This window comes from Thalassophryne amazonica, chromosome 14, assembly GCF_902500255.1.
Source record: "Thalassophryne amazonica chromosome 14, fThaAma1.1, whole genome shotgun sequence".
Lineage (NCBI taxonomy): Eukaryota > Metazoa > Chordata > Actinopteri > Batrachoidiformes > Batrachoididae > Thalassophryne > Thalassophryne amazonica.
In genome coordinates, this window is record NC_047116.1 from 13,396,339 (window position 1) to 13,417,736 (window position 21,398).

At 41.8% G+C, this 21,398-nt stretch overlaps 1 protein-coding gene across 3 annotated transcripts in view; it reads right to left on the reverse strand.

Moving 5' to 3' along the window:
* Positions 1 to 21,398, reverse strand: part of dachd (dachshund d) — a 303,945-nt gene that overhangs the window by 119,223 nt on the left and 163,324 nt on the right. For 2 of the 3 annotated variants that reach the window (XM_034186999.1, XM_034186998.1), the window contains exon 3: positions 20,494 to 20,646. The exons of the other annotated variant lie outside the window; for it this stretch is intronic. In XM_034186999.1, the coding sequence (XP_034042890.1) occupies positions 20,494 to 20,646 (153 nt within the window). The remainder of the gene's footprint in view (positions 1 to 20,493; positions 20,647 to 21,398) is intronic. 3 annotated transcript variants of the gene reach the window in all.

The following is a 21,398-nucleotide window of genomic DNA, read 5'->3' on the forward strand; positions in this document are numbered from 1 at the left end:
TTTGTGCCTCTTCCAGTGACACTGATTAGCTCAATAGCTTCTGCTTACTAAAACAGTGGTTGGATTATAAATAAATTATGCACAGATTAAATCAATTTTTCTTGCACCATGTTTCAAAGATAAATACCACTGAGAGACGGGTGCAACTTCTTCTATTTTAACAAATTATAAGTCCTACCCCCCACCCCCACAAGGTTATGCCCCTTAACACCGAAAAATCATGTTTGTATTTAAAAATAATAGCTATTTATATAGGACTTTCCCAGGAATCAAAGAATAAACTCCAATAATAAAAGAATAAATGCCAGTAATAAAAAGTACATATAATATATATATATATATATATAGTACGTATGTGTGTGTGTGTCTCTGTGTGTGTGTGTAACCTTAACTTCCAGTATGTTCCAATAACCTAATATTTTTCATATATAATAAAATTAAGGTGATCAGTTACATCAACAGTTTTTGTTAATTCTGCCAAATTGACAGTGTACTACCTTGTGTAATATTTTGAAGTAATCAGATGAACAGTTTTAAGTAAAGGACACTGACGGGGAGGAGGGGGAATGTGTCCAAGGTGAACAGACATTTTTTTTCTAAACTTTACACCACTGTAGTCCAGAAGAACCAATAAAGTTTGTGTGCACAGATAATTACGTTGCTGAATCAGTTATTGTAGTTTGAATTCCAAACACAGTTTATCAAGAAAATGCGTTTGTGTGTTTGTTCACGCTGCAAAGGACACGGCACGATTGTGAAATTCCTGAACATTGTTTGAACTTGCTCACTCTCTCTCCTCTTTATCTCGGTCCCGCCGGAGGATGCCGCGTGATGGCGAAGATGTCTGGGCTCACTATGGCTGATAGCTCTATTTGGATGAGGGGTTCCCATTCATAATTGAGTAAAAACACCTTTCAATGCAGCCGGCCGACAGCAGAGTGCTTTCGTGGAACGGGGACCAAACATTTCAATCGTGCAAATCCTCTTTGGTTGTTCTCCCGACTGCTACGAGGTCGGGAAACAAAACATTTTGACAACATTTGAGCTGTCATTACTTTAATGTTGTTACCGCACTGCTAATGTGTGCTCTTAGAGAGAGCACGCCGCCTGAACGCGCCTCCTCCTTCCTACGAAATTATAGGCCGCGCATGTTTCACATAAGTCGGACCCGCGGAGGCTCATCATCACCAAAAGGCTGAATGTCATTTATTACACATATCACATTTACACCAAGTGACATTGTCTTTTCAAATTGTGTTGATCTCTTCACTTTCAAAGGTCAGCCTCCTCCCTGGCTAAATTCAACCTGACAGAGAATAGTGAGGAGGGGACAGCCAAACGTACGCATCACCGCTGCATCAAAGCGCTCCAAATTAATCTATCCAATTAATGAAGAATGAGGCCTAATGTTGATGAGGGATGACAACTCGACTGGTCAGTGTTTTTTTTTTCTTTCTTTTAATAGTTCCCCTCCCGCCACAGCGACGTAACCACAGCAGACAATCACACAAATATATGTTTGACGTTCGTCTGGCGCTTGGTCTCCAGGCTCCGCTGCCACTCAAAGACGGGAGAACTCGATACGGATCATTACGGAAATATTGTTTAATCAATTCCCCCTGTTATTGTAATCTATTTCTGCAGTTGTCTGCACTTGTGTATTTTGTGGCTACATCAGCGCGCCGCGCAATTTCCCAAGCATCCATATTCAAATATTACACTGATGCCTAACAGCCGACGCAACCGGAATGAGAACGAGGAATTAGACTTCATTAAAAAGAGAAATGATTATCAGGTTTATCTTTTGAAATGTCTATTAACATGTGCATGTCGTTCTTCACTTATCTGTCACCTGGCTCCCGGGAGCCCGCCGCGCTAATAGAGAGACAGTGAGGGCCAAAGCCCAAGAGACAGACAGAGACCCATCAAGCTTCTCACTCAGGCTGTCTGTCTGTCTGTCTGTCTTCTTCAATTTCTCCTCCACACTTAAACTCAAGAGCAAAACCCGCACACTGAACGATGTTTGCTGAAGTCTTTCTTCTGCACCATGAAAATGATAACATGAAAACACACACGCATTACAAACAGGAAGTGAAAGCCAGTCTGAAAACATCCTAAAAACTCAGTCGAGGAGATTACAATTACGATAAAATTATGGCTCGTCTGTTTGTCAGCAAACCACCAGGCTGATGTTCATAAAACCTTGGAGAGCTTGGAGCAGATCTAGATCAAAGGGTGGATCCAAGACAAAATGTTTCCGCTTTTTATACCTCGAGCCAGTTTTGTGGTGTGGTCGATGTGGCGATGCGTGGCACCAGTGCATGTTCTAAGAACTGACTTGCCTTCTTCAGGCAGCATGGTGGCTTAGTGGTTAACGCTGTTGCTCACAGCAAGAAGGTCATGGGATCGATTCCCACCTGTGGCCTTTCTGTGTGGAGTTTGCATGTTCTCCCCATGTTTGCATGGGTTTCCTCCCGGTGCTCAGACATGTAGGTTAGGTGGATGTGAAACTTTATAGCTGCCCAGGTCTCCCTTGCAAAATAGATCTTGATCTCAATGGGACTAACTGGTTAAATAAAGATTAAATTAAATTTGCGACTGTGACACAGGGTTTTTAAAAATATATTTTAGTTTCTGAAAAAAAACCAAAACATTATCTATGTGCATGTGTGAGGGTTGTGTGTGCATGGGGGTTGTCACATACATACATTTGTTATGATCATTGTAGCAAGATATACTTACAGCTGAGATATGATAGTCTAGAGGATAAAGTGGTAGGCTTAAAACCAGAAAAACATGGGTTCAAATCCCCATCACATAAGAAAATTACTAAGTGCCTTTGGGCAAGGTCCTGAATTGGCAAATTGCTCCTGGTGTGCAGAGTACTTTGCAAGGCAAGCACATTGGGTGTGAATGAGAGACATCATTGTAAAGTGCTAGTGAGCATCTGCTTATTTTTTGGAGGTGGGGGGACTTTAAGGCATTACAATACGATAACAACAAGGTCTAGAAATAAATATCAAAGAAGGGAGATGGCCTTGTACTTAATCACACGGTGCTTGATGACCCCCCCCACCCCCCCCCCCACCCCCCACCCCCCCCCCCCCCCCCCCCCCCCCCCCCCCCCCCCCCCCCCCCCCCCCCCAAAAAAAAAAACAGCGACACAGACACAAGAACAATTTAGGTTAATGTTACGTAAAGCTTTGGTTAATGTTATCGCATATGGTTGGTTGAGTCTGAAGTTCACATGACTGTTTCAAAGCATTCTGGCAGGTTGAGTCTCCCCACCTGCTACACCATGCTGTCCTGTAGGGAGCAGTAGTGAGTTTGAACTGTGCCAACACACCCATAACATAGTTCAGATTTTTTTCTCTGCATTTCTGCCTTTCTCAGTTCTGAAATACACAATTTCTTCACTGTATCCTTTTCATAGCACTTAAGAGCGAACCCCGGGGTAAAAAAAAAAGTTCAAGCTGGCCTGTAAACAAGCGTGTCTTCTTGTTTCTTTCTGAGCCGATGCGGCCAGAGTTTCAGGATGGAGAAGATCAAAACACCACGTTTAATTGCATAAATCAGATCAGAGAAATATCAGACATAAAAGGTGCTAACATGCGTAGGTGAAATGAATATATTCACCCTATGGCTACACCTCTCTCTCCAGAGCTTCAGCTGACAAGGCTCCCACAAGAGAGCTGGAGAGGAAGATGGACTGAAGTTGCCCCAGACACTCATATCAGGTCAGTCTGTGCTTTATCCCCTAATGGTTAAGGTTAGGATTGAGTAGGGGGTGATACCAGATCTGAGCCTTCGGGCCACAGTTCTGTAGAGAGGAACAGGAAGTAGCCACCATCCTCCATCATGGCCCACATTTCGCTGCGCTGAGCCACCAGCACGACTGCAGCTAGCAGGTTGGAGCACGCAGTTAGCTCGTTGGATGTGTCCTTCCACCCAGAGAGTTTTATTATTAGAAAGGACATAAACAGACTAATTAAATTGCAGCAGTGGAGCTGGGCTGACAGCTGGCGCAGAGAGTGTGACCAAACAGATCCCTATCAAAGTGCACGAGCACCGTCAACCAATGCGGCCTGTGTGTGTGTCTGTGTGTGCGCACGCGCACGTCTGCACGAAGGACACGTTTATCCTTTAGCCACATTTCCACCTCTTTTGGCATAACTGTGTGAATGTTATTTATCTTTATAATGTGACACAGAAAAACAGACACTCAATGTCACAGCTTCAAATGCAGAAAATTAATGATCTCTGTGGAAATGCAGCGCTGTGAAGAAAAGCCACTGATCGAACAGCGTTTGCTTCCTTAAGGCCGGCGCCCTCTGAACTAACCGGAGAGGTTTGTGAGATGAATTTTCTACCCGAAACATCATGGGTCTGCAATGATTTAGTGTTGAGTAATGGTGTGGCCAAGACCTATTTTTATGCACTGACCCTCTCTTACCCAGAAAATGTCGGTCAAAATCTGCACCTGCTGACCTCACGTGAGATGAAGGTGCACTACAAATATCTCAGGTCTGCAATGGTTTGGTGTTGCGTAATCGTACTGTGAAGGCCACAGACAGAAATTTTCTACCTTTTTCCACGGCACAGCCAGCAGGCTGAAGGTCACTGTGTGTGGGGAGTCTGTCAGTCTGTCAGTCAATCAGTCACTCACTTAGTCATGTGGCGTTTCAGTTTTGAGTGAGATGGCGTCAGTTGCATTGGACCAATTGTTGCCAAACTTGAAATATGTGCTGTATTACGCAAAGTGACCCCAAGAAGCCTGTTGCCTTTGGGGTCAACAGGTCAAATATCAAGGTCACAGGGAGGTGTACTTTGAAAGAAATCTCGTGAGCGCAATAGCTTCTTTTTTTAACTGACCAACTGTGTGCAAGCAACTTACCCCAAGAGGCTACTGTCTTTGGCGTGAAAGGTCAACGGTACATACTTTGTAAAAATATTTTGCATTCAATAATTTCTTTCCTAATTCTCACCAAACTTGGCATGTGTGTTGGGTATATTGACCTCAAGAGGCCTATTTTCTTTGGTGTTGAAAGGTCAATAAGTTCTTTCCTAATTGCCTGATTGTCACCAGTCTCAATACGTGTGTTACACATGGTGACCCCAAGAAGTCCATTGATTTTGAGGTCTAAAAGTGAAAGTTCAGAATCACTGAACTGAACTGTGTAAAAGCCTTATGGACTAAAGTGTCACTTGGTTTATCAATGTTTTCCCAAAACACTGTGGGATGGTGCAGACGATGACGCTTGTCATGCACTGATGCTGATTTGACCCAGAAAAAGCAGATCAACATCTGTATCCTCTGGCCTCGTGTGAGAAGGTTGCGAGAAGATCCTACACCACAAATATCTTCAGTCGGCAATGATTTGATGTTGTGTAATTGCACTGTGAAGGCCACACGGATCTCCTAATTTTAGATCTTGACCAGAGTCTGACCCGAAAAAGTAGGTAAAGGTAGACAGTCCGAACTCAGACAGGAGAGCTGTGAAATTAACTAATATTCCAAATATCCTTGGGTTGTGTGTTGAGTAATTGCACAGCAAAGGCTGCGGACACACACACACACACACACACACACACACACACACACACACACACACACACACACACACACACACACACACACACACACACACACACACACACACACACACACAGGCATGCAAACAGACACACACTCAGTGGAGCTCATCTGTGAATAGGTTTCATTCATACATCTGTTGATCCATTCATTCACCTGTCTCTCAGTCTGTGTCATACTGGACTAACTACAAGTTAAACTATTCCAAAGAATTACATAAAATCCATCAAGTTCTTAATTGTACACTTGACTTGAATGGACATTTTGTGCAGGGCAGCCAAAAGCTCTGCTTGCTGCTGCTCACATTCTCTTACATGTGCTTCACAAGAAGAATACTTAAACTTTTGACCAGCAGTAGGTACATAAACCGGCTAACGTAATGTTAAAGAAGAAGTAAGTCCAACACAGGGTACAACTGCCCCTGGACAGGGCACCAATCCATCACATGTTACTTCCCAGCCAACCACGGCTGGTGCCCATTTACAGCTGAGTGGACTGAGACACTGTAAGTGAAATGTCCTGTCAAAGGACACAGACAAGTAGCCTGAAACACACACTGGGAATCAAACCCAGGTCTACATATTGGTAGTTTTAGGCCTACAACACAGAGCTACCTGCTCTGATGAAAGTTAATTTAGTTATTTCACCTACAAAATGCAGAGCAAAGTAATAAAAAATACATGTTAAATGTCATAACAATACACAAAATGTAAAGTGACTAACACAGTTAAAATGGCAATAAGAGTGATTGAGTAACTTATTAATAAAATCACTCGATAGCTATCAACCAGGCCATCAATAAGTACTTCACAAATAAAAAGTGGAAGTAAAAACTACAATGTTTTACTGAACTCTGGACAGTCTGCTGTAAAAAAAACAAAAACAAAAAAATCAGAGGTCTACAACATTGACTATGATGTAGCGATCAGTCAAGATGGCTGTTTGGACTAGATTTGCACAGTTTATAATAAGAATTATCTGTAAGGCATCGATAAAAAGAAATATACTTCATATCACAGATGTTCATGACACGGGCTACCGCGCTTGTGCATACACCCACCCCTTCTTCAGGCAGAATTTTGCACAGAACGCCCAGCGTATTCCAACACACGAGTAGTACACTACTTCATAGTCAATGCTGCAGACACCTCAGGTTTTTTTGTTTGTTTTTTACAGCAGACTGCCCAAAGTTCAGTAAAACTGCATTTTTTAGTTCCACTTTTTATTTGTGAAGTGCTTATTGATGGTATTGTATCCCTTTTTTACAGTCCAGCAATAAGAAATGGCATGAACATACGCCATCCACTAAGAAACTGTCGTGATCATTGCAAAGGGACATGAAGAGGGACATAAACATGGACATCATGGCCTCGAAGATGGACAGGAGACAAGTGGCGAATTTCAAGTTCAGACATTCGGCTTCGGGTTGAGTTAGTGTAAATAGCAACAGGTGCCGTACTCATCGCAATCTGCCGTTTACGTACGTATCAGTACCAAGGGCCTTTTTCTTTTTACTTGCAGATGGCAACAACAGGAAAAGCTACAGTGATAAAATGCTGAACAAAATTAGATCAAATATACATCTGAAATGATACGTAATTAAAAATTGGTACGCTGCTTCACGTATGGTGGTTCTGGATTTATGAGAAAGTAGTCGCACAGTGGGGGGATACTGGCTCCAGCACTGCCTTGTCTGTAACGTCATCCGTACGCGTACATTTTATTGGCTTATTTATCATCAAGTGCAGAGCACACTGACTCCGTGATATGATCCAAAATTGTACAAATGCTATCCAGCAGAGCAGTAAACACTGCAGTAATTAGCGCGCGGTCTCCAGGCTGACTCCACTCAGCTGTACAGCACGGCCAAGCACAGACCCCATATTGAGAGGAGTCGAGTTATGCATTGATCTCACAAAATTAAGGCTAACTGCCCCAGATTGCAGTACCTTCTGGACAAGCAATGTACTCTTCTTGTATTGTTTGTGGGCTAAACAGGCTGATTTGGACTCGCTGTGCTTTAGAATGAATCCACGGTGAATAATTAATGGTGGCCCTTAAAGCGTCGTTATCTGTGTGGCCGCAAACGCAAAACCACTGATGATGAGAAAATATGGTTTTAACAAGTCAATAATGGTGAGTGCAACAAGAATGGCCTAATCAATGAGGCTGCAACGTTTGCAAACAAGGACTGGAATTATAACGCCAATAATTGATCTCTTCCACTCGCCAGCTACCACCCACCCCCCACCTTCATGTGATGTCACTGCTTATCGATCGCTTCCTGACGCGAGAAGGATGATGGGAAGTTTCCCGCGAGTTTGTTTTTGCCATGCCTTTTGCCCCGCCCTCTTTTCTCCCTTCCACCTTTCCTTGCTTGCTCCCTCCTCCCATCCTCCATTCGAAATTTGCAAGCTGTAGCACCAGCTTAACCAAAAAGGATTAAGTCCCATACCCAACTGAGAACACAGATAATGCTCAGTAATTGGTAAAAAATGAAGATGAATGGGACAGCCAGATAAGGACCAATTAGCTGCTGGGAGTGTACAGCTGTGGTCTCCTCACAGAGCGCTCTCAGGGGCCAAGGCCCCCTCTTTCTGTCTCATGCAAGCATGCGCATGTACACCCACACGTTTACACGCACACATGCATGGCGGGGTGGGGGGTGAGGGGGGAGCATTGCAGAAATTAGCCTGATGACCCTGAGAAGAGAGAATGATGCTTCCTCATCATCTCACCCAGAACCTCTTTTCTCCACTCTCAGTCAGGCAGCACTCCAGGTACCTGTCAGCACCCGTCCGGGTCCAGCCGAGCACGCGGCTCTGCGCTCGCCTGGTGCACAGCCAGGACAAGGGCCGTGCTCATTTTAAAGTAGCACGCCCTCAAAAGGAACACGGAAGATTTAAAATATTTTGGTAGTTAAGTCGAAAAGCCTTCTGAGCGCTGCGCAGCACTCTGTTGCCAATTTGTTTGGTCTGTATGTGCATCATCTGGCTGTTGACACCAGAATTCCCATATCTAATTACGAAGCAGGATTTCAGCTCCATTAGAGATGTGCTGCGAGGACTCAGACGGGTGGCAGGGCAGCACCCGGTGGCCAAAAACAGATAGAGGGTGAAGAAGAGAGAAATGAAGAAGAGGAAGAGAGACGCGTCACCTCCCACTGTGAAAAAGTGAAACCAAATACCGTGAAAACAGGTGCTGTCACCGTGCGCCGGTGACATCACTTAAAAGCACATTTGGCGCAGCAGATAGTACAGATGTAACACTGGTTTAAAGTGTTTTTGACGTCCTTTGAATGCCATGTGAGACTTGTCAATATTAAGTTTGTTTGATTTTCTTATAAGATAGATCTCATAAAACTTCACGCTGTACAAATTTGAAGTCGCCATAGGCAACGTCACAATTCAGTGAATGCCCCGTGTGTGAAATTTGAAACTTTTCTAATAACCTTATTCATGCAATCGTTAAGGTGGAATGAAAAGGAGGCCATGGTTAACAAACGTCGGTTGGTAGACTTTTTGGTTATTAATTCAGAAGGCAAAGATAAGTTGTCATGATGGATGAAATATGAATCACTGGAAAGTACTGACTGACTATCATAGCCAAAGTAGCACGTTTTAAAATGAAACTGTCGGCCATTCCACTTTAAAAATGACCAATACCAATAACCGTAAAGATGTTGAATATCAGCACAGATAATCAGTCAGGTTGATAACTAGTCGACTCTAACACAGCTATTAGTTACATTAGATTGTGTTAAAATGTTTAAAGAAATGTTAGCCAACATACAAATTCACAAAATTAACAACATAGCCAAAAAAACAAACAAACATAAAAAGCAAAGATCACTGGGAGTAACAGATGAGTTCACTAAAGCACAATTGTAACTTTGTATAATTCAACAACTACAAAATGTAGATGGAAAATATCTATTTTTAACTTTTTGAACAATGAATTAAGTTTTTTGTTTTTGTTTTTTTTTTGTTTTTTTTTTTCTTGGTAGCAGCACTCAGTTTTAGCTGTTGTTGGCTGATGATTAGCAAAGCACAAATATAATCATTTTATGTTGCGAGACTGTACCAAAAAAATAGTTTGGGACAATTGTCAGTCATCGTCACTTGTCCTGCCAGTTTGTCTAATGAGTTTTTGAGTGTTGACAGTAACAAAGGTGTTATTTCTGCAAAGGAGGTGATGGTCTAGTGCAGGGGTAGGCAACCTGTTCCAGAAAGAGCCAAGAGGGTGCAGGTTTTCTTTGCAGCCACTGACTCCACCAGGTGATTTTACTGATTAATATCACTTTGAGCAGATGGAATCAGTTAATCAGTGAAATCACCTGGTGGAGTCAGTGGCTGCAAAGAAAACCTGCACCCTCTTGGCTCTTTCTGGAACAGGTTGCCCACCCCTGGTCTAGTGGTTAAGCAGTGGACTTCAGACCAGATGATCCTCGGTTCAAACCCCAGTCTGGATGGACAATCACCAATCACTACGGACCCTTGCATAAGGTCCTCAATACCCAAGTTGCTCCTGGTGTGTAGTGAGCGCCTTGCATGGTAGCACCCTAAATGGCTATTGGTATTGGTCATTTTTAAAGTGTAAAAATGTGCCAAAGCATGTAACTTTTTCATTGACGCTTCTTTGCTTGTTTTTTTAGCAGGATAAATTGAAAAGTAATGAACAGATTTCAATGTAATTTGATGAGCATAGAGATAATACATACATACATACATACATTTTCTATACCTGCTTATTCCATGTAAGGGTCACGGTGGGCTGGAGTCTGTCCCAGCAGTCACAGGCCATGAGGCGGGAAACACCTTGGATAAGATGCCAGTCTATCGCAGATCGATCCTAATATCGATAATATCAATACCAACGCTGGTATTGATATTGTTGTGTGGGCCGCCAGAAGAGGAGGTACTGCTGGCCCACCACCAGAGGGCGCCCTGCCTGAAGTGCGGGCTTCAGGCACGAGAGGGCGCTGCCGCCATGGACACAGCCGGGGGTGACAGCTGTCGCTCATTACCTCTTGACAGCTGTCACCCATCTACTCAACATCATCTCACTCCATAAAGACCAGACGTCATCTCCACCTCGTTGCCGAGATATCATACTTCATAGGAGGTACTACTCTCAGCCTTTTTTTGAGATTTATAAATCTGTGATTGTGAGTGTTTGCAGGAGAACCGGTCGTTTTGGTGGAGGCTGTGCATGACGGCGCTCCTTTTCCTCTGAGACCACTGCAACGTGTTGAGTGAGAGGTGGAGGTGGCATTCCCACCGTTGTTGTTACTGGGTGTACACACAACCACACTTGACTGTCTTTGTTCTTCGCTAGCAGTACCAGATCCGACAGTCGGGGACGGTGATCACCTGGGAATTCGGGACTTGGCGGCTCCAGTATTCACCAGGTTCTGGGGCGGCGGAAATCGTGTGGTTCCGGCTCTTCTCAGGACAGACGTCTTCTATCCTCGAGCCTGCCCACACGTCACCTCTGTGTATTGACTGTTATGATATTCTGTGATTGTCTGTATGTTCGTTGTGCACATTCACAACATTAAATTGTTATATTTTGGCTCATCTATTGACCGTTCATTTGCGCCCCCTGTTGTGGGTCCGTGTCACTACACTTTCCCAACAGATATTGAACGATCCTCGTGTAAAAAGATCGATACTCAAGCTTTTTTTCTCTCTCGCACGCACTGACTGCTGCGCACGCAGATTCATCAAAGTCTACTCTCTGTCTGTAAGAGCAGCGCTGCTCTGTGTCATACAACACGGAGCAGCGCACCCTTGTATTGTGGCTTATCAGCCCTCTACCTCAGGAGAGTGTTTTAAGTTGTGTTGAGTGATATTTTTAAACAAAAATGTTGATTGTGATAATAAAGTATTTTGTTGTCACGATGATTGGTGAAAATCTATCCTAGATCTTTTGGATAATTTGCATCTATGAAGCTTAAATATGAAAAAGTATTGGTATCGGTATCGATATCGGCGATACTGGGCCTGTATTTACTTGGTATTGGATCAATACCAAAATTCCCGGTATCACCCACCTCTAGTTCCAGGAAATAAGTGCTTTAATCTGGGAGGTGATCTGGGATATATTCTTTAACTTGGATGCAGGAGAATATTTGGAAGATTGAAACATTTAACTCAAAACACTGTGAGAGGATGTTGAGGAAATTTGGTGAGCAGATGGATAATATCCTAGAAAATGAAGGATTTTAATTTGAATTTGATATGAAACATATATTGGCTCCAGAATCTAGAAGACGTTTTCAGTCAGATGTGGCCTTGGCGGAGGTATGCGCACTCTATGTGCCTTCTAGTCTACTTTAAATGTTCTATTTTGAGCTGTACTGCAACCAGCCACTAGAGGGCAAAGAGGCATTTTGGCATCACTTTTGAAGAGCTGAAAAATGATTCCTCTGTTCTTACTGCTTCCATTCAAATGATTGGGGTGGGGGGGGGGGTTCTCCTTTTCCTCTGCGATGGAAAAAAGCAATTCTTTCTCTTGAAATTGGCAGGTGTTTGTTAGTGGGCAGCTGACAATATTTTCTCTCCCAGTAATGAAGGTTGTGGCTGGGGTCAGTGCACTGGGGGGGAGTGGTGGGCTGTTTATCCCCCTCAAGGCCCAGCGCCACATGTGTTTTGCTTGGTCTGTGATCTGTAATTGTGGCATTTCCTGAGAGGCGCAGGAACAATCCACATTGTGCTTTGAGAGAGCGCCGTCTGCTCGCCTAAAGAGTGCAAGGCAAAATCAAAGAACGCACACCTCCCTCGCTTTTGTTGGTCATTCCGTAACAGTTTCTGTCCGTCTCTCCCTCACATGGTCCCATACTTTTATCCATTCTCCTTCTCTCTCTCTCTCTCTCTCTCTCTCTCTCAGGATATTTGGTTATTTTGGCTGAGAGTCGAACTCTTGTTTTTTTTCCTCCCCTTATAATTAATAACATTGATGCAAACAGGAAGGTCTAACTGTGATGAATATTTAATGCGAAGGAAAAACATTAGCCTGTTCAATTTACATCAACACAAAGACAGCGACAGGCAATCCAAGTCTACAAACAGAACAGAGTGTCCTTCAGCGCCTGGCGCCGCTTTAAGCACTGCACAATACAAGATCTGCTTCAGAAAAACACAGAGAGGAGGCACTTGCATTTTAGCCTGAGGAGAATCTCTTCAATGGCTTTGTGTCGCAGCTCTTTGATGAAATGGATCAATGTCCTGAGTAGGATTATCAGAAACATGCTCATTAGAATACCGACTAACATCATGTGTTTAAGTAAACTCTGAAGGTAGAAGGATACCAGCCACTCCTGATTTAGTTCAAGACCCGATGCAAACCCAGCAACTCAGCGGACCCTATGTTGACAGTGGAAGGAAGAAGTTGTGAATTCAAGTCCAAGTCCATCTGGGTTGTGGCTCAGTGCACATTACTATTTAAGTTGCCAGAAATACAGGTGCAAAGCCACAAACTGGGTTCAAAGGGACTGGATTTGTTTGGGTGTGTTCTAGTCCAAACATAGTATTAACCAATTAGAGTAACCTGTCCTTCCCTTTAAACTGCAGTATCACGCAAATGAAAAGGATTGCTGGTGCATTAACGGATTAGCAACATGGTGGACAGCAGTCCACTAAATATTCCTGAGGTGAAGCAATGTAGCACAGACCTGCAAAAACTAATCAATTAATCAACTGTTAAATTAATGGACAACAATGTTAACCATCATTCATTCATTTTAAGTGGGTCTTTTTATTCAAATCCTCTAATTTCAGCTTCTTTAATGTGAATATTTTCTAGTTTATTTGACTAGTTCAGTACTGAATGTCTTTTGGGGTGTGGCTAAAACAAGACACATGAAGACATTGTCTTGGCATCTGGAAAAAAAAATGGACATTTCTCACCATTTTTGTACTTTTTATGGACGATTATGGACTAATTGATTAATAGGTCGAGTATTTTCTAAATTAGTTGATAATGAAAATCATTGTTAGTTGCCACCCTGGTGCAGCAGCAAGGTGAGGCTTTGACCTTTCCATGAGCATTTACTCATATTTTTTAATGGTTGGTTTCAATTCACTTTCAACATATATTTCACACAGTATAACTCTTGACAATGCGTGAAGGTGGAAACTCTCCATTAACAGCAATTCAGAGCTTCTCAATTCCTGTCGTGAATTTCAGGGGATTGCAGACCAAATGTGGCCCCTGGGGTCCCAAACCAGGCAGCAGTGCTTTGTTAAGTTTTTGTGCATGCTTCATACAGGTTCCATCCATTTGTATCACACAAATAACGTTTAAATTTAATTTGCAGAGTGAATGTTGCCAGATGTACAGTAATTATCATATATGCACAATCATTTGGCGCTCATTAGTTCTTAAAATCCCCAAATGTACAATCATTTTATCATGCCACATTATTTCATATGAGGCTGATTTGTACCCACAAAACTTTTGTATTGTAACAGAGTTTATCTGCTTTTGCTGCTCCATTGTGGAAGATTTTGGAAATCCAAACATTGTCAGACAGTTAGGATTTTGGCATGTGACACAGTGCCACGTTTCACCACCTGGATGCATGACTGCAGTTAAGAAAGGGAACGCAACGACACAGAAAGTACAAACGTATTTTCTACCTTCTACAGTACTGAGGTGCAACACAAATGCAGACTTTGGTAATTTAGTTATTTTAAAAGAAAATGCAGGTTTAACATTTGGATATTATTTCAGAACGCGATTACATGAAAGTGTTATAAACAATCTAATGTTTTGTGCTGTTTCAAAAAGTTTGCCGCAAGTTACGGCAAACGACCAGAGAGTAATGCAGTAAGACACGGTACTGTTTTAGTTTTGTAGAAGAGTCAGATTCAGTTGTTTTGCTAATCACCAAGTCTGGCTGAGATCCTGTGGGGCCTGATTAGTGATTATAAAACTCTGCTGCATGTGTCCGTTTCCTCTGAGCAACTGTGTCCTGTGTCTCTTAAAAACAGCATGAAGTCATGTGAAAAGTCCCGTTCAAACCAGACCAAACACCACTCTTCTTCTTCTTCACTGCGTATGAGTTCCACACTCACAGTACCTCATCCAGTCACGTTTTCTTTTCAACTCAAGTCCACATTTACATTTCATAAAATTCATGGTTGGATGGAAATGGAAGACATAAAGGAATCACCCTGTCTGTCTGTCCATGAGGCTTGTAAGTGCAACTCCTCCTAAACTGTTTCTTTGTTTTTCAGTGTAACTTCATCCACTGGTGACACGCCATATGAAGCTGTGCATGAAGGGAAATAATTCCAGTCTGATATCTTTAAGGTAAAACTATTTGGATTTTGTGTTAATGCAGCACATGATATTGACCTCTTAAGCGCAACTCCTCCAAAATCGGTTGGTAGCTTTCACTTAAAATTCACCCAAGGGTGGCACACCATATGGAAATGCGCATGAAGGAAAATACTTCTGTTCTGACATATTCAGAGAGAAATAACTGGACTTTTACGTTTAAATAATACATCATTCTGTCTGCTGTATATTTCAAAAGTGCAACTTCTCATAAGATGCTTCACGGGTTTCAATAAAACTTTACACATTGGTGGGCCACTGTTTGAAGATGTCAAATAAGCAAATAATTAGGGTGTCATGTCTACCTGGGGGGGAAAATAGAATTTTTTACTTAATTGATGCCTCACATGATACTGACCTTGTTAGCGCAATTCCTCCTAAAGTGGCTGGTGGATTTTAATGAAACTTCATATATCAGTAGAACTCTGCATGAAGATGTGCATGAAGGAAAATGATTCCAGTTTGATGTCTTTAGGTTAAGATAATTAGAATATTGTGTTCAATTGATGCAGCACATGATACTGACCTTGTAAGTGCAACTCCTCTTAAAGTGGTTGGGAGATTTCACTTAAACATCACCCAAGGGGTACACACCATATGAAGATGCACATGAAGGAAAATAATTCTGTTCTGACATCTTCAACAAGAAATAATTGGTCTTTTATGTTCAAATGATGCATCAAACCGACCTCTAAGTGCAACTCCTCCTAAACCAGCTGGTACATTTCAAATAAACTTCACACATCGGTAGCTCACCATATGAAGATGCGCATGCAGTAAATTAACTCTGGTTCATCCGTTTCAATGCGAAGTAATAGGATGTTAATTGATTATTTTTAACAGATAATATTTGTTGATTACATTTACAGAGGTTGGACAGTTTGCTCACAGGTTTGTAGTTGGTGTGTGTTTTTAAATCAAGCCTAGGCTGCAGATGAAGAAGCCTGGTTGCTGCAGTCTGTGCTTGACGGCCACGCAGTGCAGAGCGCGCCATATTTCTCCTTTGTATTATCAGGATGACTCCTGCTGGCCACCCTGTCACAGGAGAGTGCTTGATATAAACAAGAGATTGCTGCGACACCCAGTAATCAATATTAGGATGGTTTCAGTACCAAACATCATTTGTCTCAGCGACCATTCCTTTGACCAAACGAAGCATTAATTCAAATCATAAATCTGGGCTGATTTAAATCCAGGGAGGGAGGGAGGGAGAGAGAGAGAGGCTGCTGTCTGACTGCCTGCCCCTAATGATTTATTTTCTACATTTCTGCGAGCGAGAGATTTGTCCATACTCACTGACAGGTCACCTTCAAACGCCAGTGGCAGACTGTTCATCACCATGCAGACGAGCATCTCATCGCTGCGAGTAAATATTAAAGGAAAAGAATCCAATTGATTGTGGATGGGGCCGAGAGGCGTCGCTGCCATATATTTCACTCAGAGAGCTAATGCTGAGGCCTGCGCACCAACAGCGGCTCCCCATCGCCAGAATTATGATTCTACCGGGAGCCTGTGTGGTGGGCCGCGGGCTCAAGGTTACAATTTAAATTGTAAAAAGATAAAACAGTTTCTTATTAGCTCCATTGCCACAGCCTTGCTGTTGGTGCTCACATTTATCTTTATTTCCGTGACCTCGTAGACTCATATTCTCTTTTTTACACAGTCCATTCTCTCGCTGTGATGACCTCACGCTTTATGCATTTTGCATTGTTAAATCTGCCTTAGAACACATCCTGTTTTCATCTTGCACACTATAAACTCCACCGTGTCAAGTACGTCTGCTGAAAGAGGATTTTTTTTTTCCAGTAAATGCACTATAAGGGTACTCTAAAGAGGGAATACCTCTGCCAAAGCCCTAAACAATCCTGAAAATTAAAAAAAAACAAAACAACTTTATATACAGCAAGTTAAACATGTTTTACAATGATCAGATTTCTACATGATGAAAATGACAATATGGAACTAAAAGTGTTTATAAAGAGAAACGTTTATAAAAACAGTTATGATTTTTTTTTCTGTCATTTACATTATCAAGAAACCAGAAGCATGAATAGAGAAAACAAAATTTAATGAAGAAATCAGGTTTTGTAAAAATCCTAATAACCCCAAAAATCCAATGAGTAGTTGATTAATAAGAAGTATTCCTCAATGATTATAACAAATAAATGTTTTAAATCAGTTTCCCAAAAGCCCCTTACACTTTGATCAGCTATAACTCTTCACATATGCTGATTTGTTCATTTTCTCATATTTTTACTGTTGTAAACTGAATAAAACTTAGGGTTTTGCACTCTTGGACAGGAATAGAAATTGAAGATGTCATCAGAGCAAAACTGAAATAGACATTTGCACTTATTTTTCTGATATGAATGAATGGTTAATCAATTAAACGTGAAAAAAATAAATCAGCAGAAAAACCGACTGTGAAAACATTCATCAGATGCAGCCTGAAGTAAAATGCACTATCTTACTATTTTAATGAAATAAAACATAATTCATTTCTGGCTGTGGATGGCTGTAAAATTTAATAGTATCTATTTTGGGCCAAGTTTTGGTTTATTAATGCAAAAAATATGCAGATAATCTATATGACAGCCAAAGTGACAGTTCATTGTGGACACTGAAATACATAATCTATCTTGGTAATTCATGAATGCTGCGGGACGCTTTGAAATTATACATTTAGGGGCTAATGACTAAATCATGCAACACAAGGGAAATACAACAATTCAGTTAGTGCATTTTAAAAAAATTGATAGTTGTTGGAAGCTGTGTAGACATACCTTAACCAGTCTAAATAAAAGATAATCCATGTTTAAACTACAGAATGTCTCTCATAGTCAACAATTATGTAGATGTTAGAAAACTGTACTCAGTGTTTTGCATGTTTAGCCTAATAAATACTGCAAATTCTGCTTGCACATTAAGTTGCAGACAACTAGCCCTACCTCATTTTCACACACATAAAACTCAAATGAGGGACATAAATCTATTCTTATCTTCCAGACTTATTCTGTTACACTACTCGAATCAACTTGCTAATTTTGCGAGCATTTTAGTGCAAGGGTGGTGTGACCATGGGCCGCTGGGCTACACTTGTCTGTAGACTGTTAATGCACCGTATTTACTCCATTAAAAGCTCCCCCCCCCCCCCGATTTTTTCCAGCACATTGCATGTAGTGAAATTGTCAATTCCTGAGAATCCAGAGTACAATGAAAATGAAATAGACCTACCTCACTGCCATGACAAAGCATAAGCGATCCATGAAGTTCACAATTTGTGATGAAATTGGTGTTTTGTTCATATTCTTAATCATATTGCCATCATATTTGCGTATCTTGTGCATTATCAAGACATCAGAAATTTGTCTACCTTGTTATCCATCAGTTCTTTCGGGTGCTGAGCAACATGAGTGTATCCTCGGCTTGATATGTTGTGTCAACAAACTTCAAATTCCAGCCATTCAAGGCTCTGAAGTTCTGGTTTACACATTGGTTATTCAGCAGCAGTGCCTCATATTTCAGACCCTACCCTGTCGCACGGACGCCTGCTGTTCTGTTCCAGGCAGCTGTTTTGCTGTTTTGGCCAGTGTTGCAAGCTTATCCTTGTTCCTACACCACTCCCAGATGTGTTTCCTATCGACAAGGAAATTGCGAGCAGCATGGTGTTTCCCCTTCTCTTCCATGTCTTTTACAACTTTTAGCTTGAACGCTGCCAAGTAGCAAAGTTTGCAGGGAGCCATTTTATAAAATTGTGTCGCACCTACTGCATGCAGAAAAACATTTGTTTCTAGTCTGCACTGCTTCTCTTGCATGGAGTACACATGTCTGTATATACATTAAGGCCGTACTGTGTACAGCATGCATGCAATTACACGCACTCGAAAAATCATCAATAAATACCCCCTTCATGAAAATTGCAGGCTCCCAATGTGTTTAATCGAGTAAATACAGTAGGTTAATAACAGGATATTAAAATCCTAAAAGCAACACCTCCTACCACTTTATGTACTTTTTATACTCTCTTCAAACAAATGTTTAGGGGAGGGGTGAGGTATAGGAATCACCCTGTCCATCTGCCTGTCTCTCTGTCAATCTATCCTTGAGTATTGTAAGTGCAACTCCTCCTAAATAGGTTTATGGATTTCAGTTAAACTTCACAGTTGTCCATGAAGGAAAATAATGACAGTTCTCGATCTTCAAGTGGAGGTAACTGGACATTTGTTATTTAATTTGTCAATTACACGTATAAACAGATGTGTTGAACTCCTCATTACAGAGTTTTGTTCATTAAATAAGTTCATCTCAAATGGTTTATTATCAGTGTCTAATAATTTGCATTTAGATTCCAGAAAAGCAACAACTATGTCAGAGCGGGAGCCATCATTTTGTGAGCTTGACCTCGGGTTTACAGACATGTGTGACAGGGAGCCTCTGATTAATCCTCTGTTGGGTCTAACCGTGCTTTCTGGTGGTGCATTCAAGTGCTGTGGTCAAGACCAGCAAACATATTTTCACATTTAGCTGCAATTAAATGATGTTGGAAACTCAAACAGAGATGATCACTTTACTGACTGGAGTAAAATAAAACAACCTGGTGATTTGGGATGTCCTGATAGCGATACTCAGACTGGTAATATGGCAGGCTGGAGAAGCATATGGAGAACTGGTATTGGCACAGTAAATCTAGATCAATGTCAGTCTTTTGTTCAAAATAGGAGTCAAAATATTGTTTTGCCTTGTCTCTCCTCCTCCACCAAAGTTGGCAGTTTGTCACTTGCAGGTTTGGACTTTACTTCAGCAGGTACTCCATTAAAGGGCTTTATCAACCTCTTCAAGATTTAAATATGCCCCATAGGTGTCTTGAAAAATATATTGTCTAACAAAATAAATAAAAATTGATAGAAACAACCTGTTTATGTGGATGCTGGTTAAATTGGAAAGGAGCTACAGTTTGCCACGCCCTCTGTCAGACACCAGTTTATGTTACTTATGTTACAACTCTAAAATCAGCTGTTCCTTAGAGCAGTAGAATTTCCACAATCACAGCCATATAACTGTGGTATGTCGGTGTGTAATATGAAATCTGAACTATGTGTAAATGTAGAATGGAGCTAAAAACTAATTTTGCACAATTTGACCCCTTTAAAGAACTTGGGTGTGATAAATGTGATCAGGATGTCTTTAATGACTACTGAATGTAAAACTCTTTGTTCCATTTTCCACTGTCACACTTAAATGCATCATTTGGAAGCAGTGCTCCGTCACACTGCTGGTCCAAACTACGTGACTTAGAAAAAGAGCCTAATAGAATTCTTCAGTATATAATGATTACCTTTACCACGACTGTTTCAAGCATGAACAAGTTGATTTGTCGAGCAGAATGAACAGAATCCAGCAGACGTCTGGACAGTATTTTTTAAGATTGCACTTTTATGTGTTTTATGTGTTAGTCAGTGCATGCAAACTGCATATATTGAGCTAAAACATGACAACAAAGGGTGGTATGGTCCTTTAATGTGCATCTTCATAGCGTGTGTGAAGTGCATCCTCACCGACGCTGGAGCTCAGGTCTCCGTTCTCTCCATCGGCGCCGTGGTGGTTGGCGTTGCTGTGATAGCTGCTCATTGCCTCCAGCTTGATCTTCTTGACCTTCATGGCCTCTGCGATGGCTGCGTTGGCGGCTGCCGCCGCCGCCGCTGTCAGGCCTGCAGAGAGGAGTCAGAGGAGACGGAGCGCTTACAGACCACTACATGTCTGACGGGGCTCAGCTGCCGCCGCACCTGCTAGGAGCTGCGCCGGTGAGGGGAAAAAAAGAACGGGACTTTTGAAACAATAAAAGAATGAATAATTCTGTGTGCTGTGTGAAAAAAGCACCTGTGAGATCGCGGCTTGGTTTTTCATCTTCTGACAGCGAATATCTTCACAGCGGGTCATCATAGCGATAAGTCGGATCCCTGCGTGTTTGGCAGCATTATGATTTTTTTGGAATGTCGCAGCGAGTGCAGCGTTTCTTATCAACGCATTGATGCATTTGCACCTTGATAGGAGCAGTGTGGAGCTAATAGCACATTTTTAAACCTACAACAAAAACACAGAGCTGCAGTTTGAAGTGAGAAGAAGGTCCATGAGAAGTGAGGTTGAATGTCTTCAGCAGATGGTCAGATGACAGTGACGACCATCACTGTTTAAATGCGTTTGTCTTCTAAGTTTAACATGAAAATGAAGTAAAGCACAGCTTTCATTGTTATCTGTTCGTTTGGTTTGCTACAAGCAAAAATAGTCAGTTCATCCAACTAAATTAGCATCTATTATTAGAAAAAATAAAGATGTATTTGAAGCAAGGGTGCAAATTTAGAACTAGAAATTGGGGGGGACAAAGTGCGAGGCCTGCAGGGCCGAAGCCCATAGGCTGGGGGTCTGGGGGCCGCTTTTTCATTAAAAAAACAACTGCAATGTG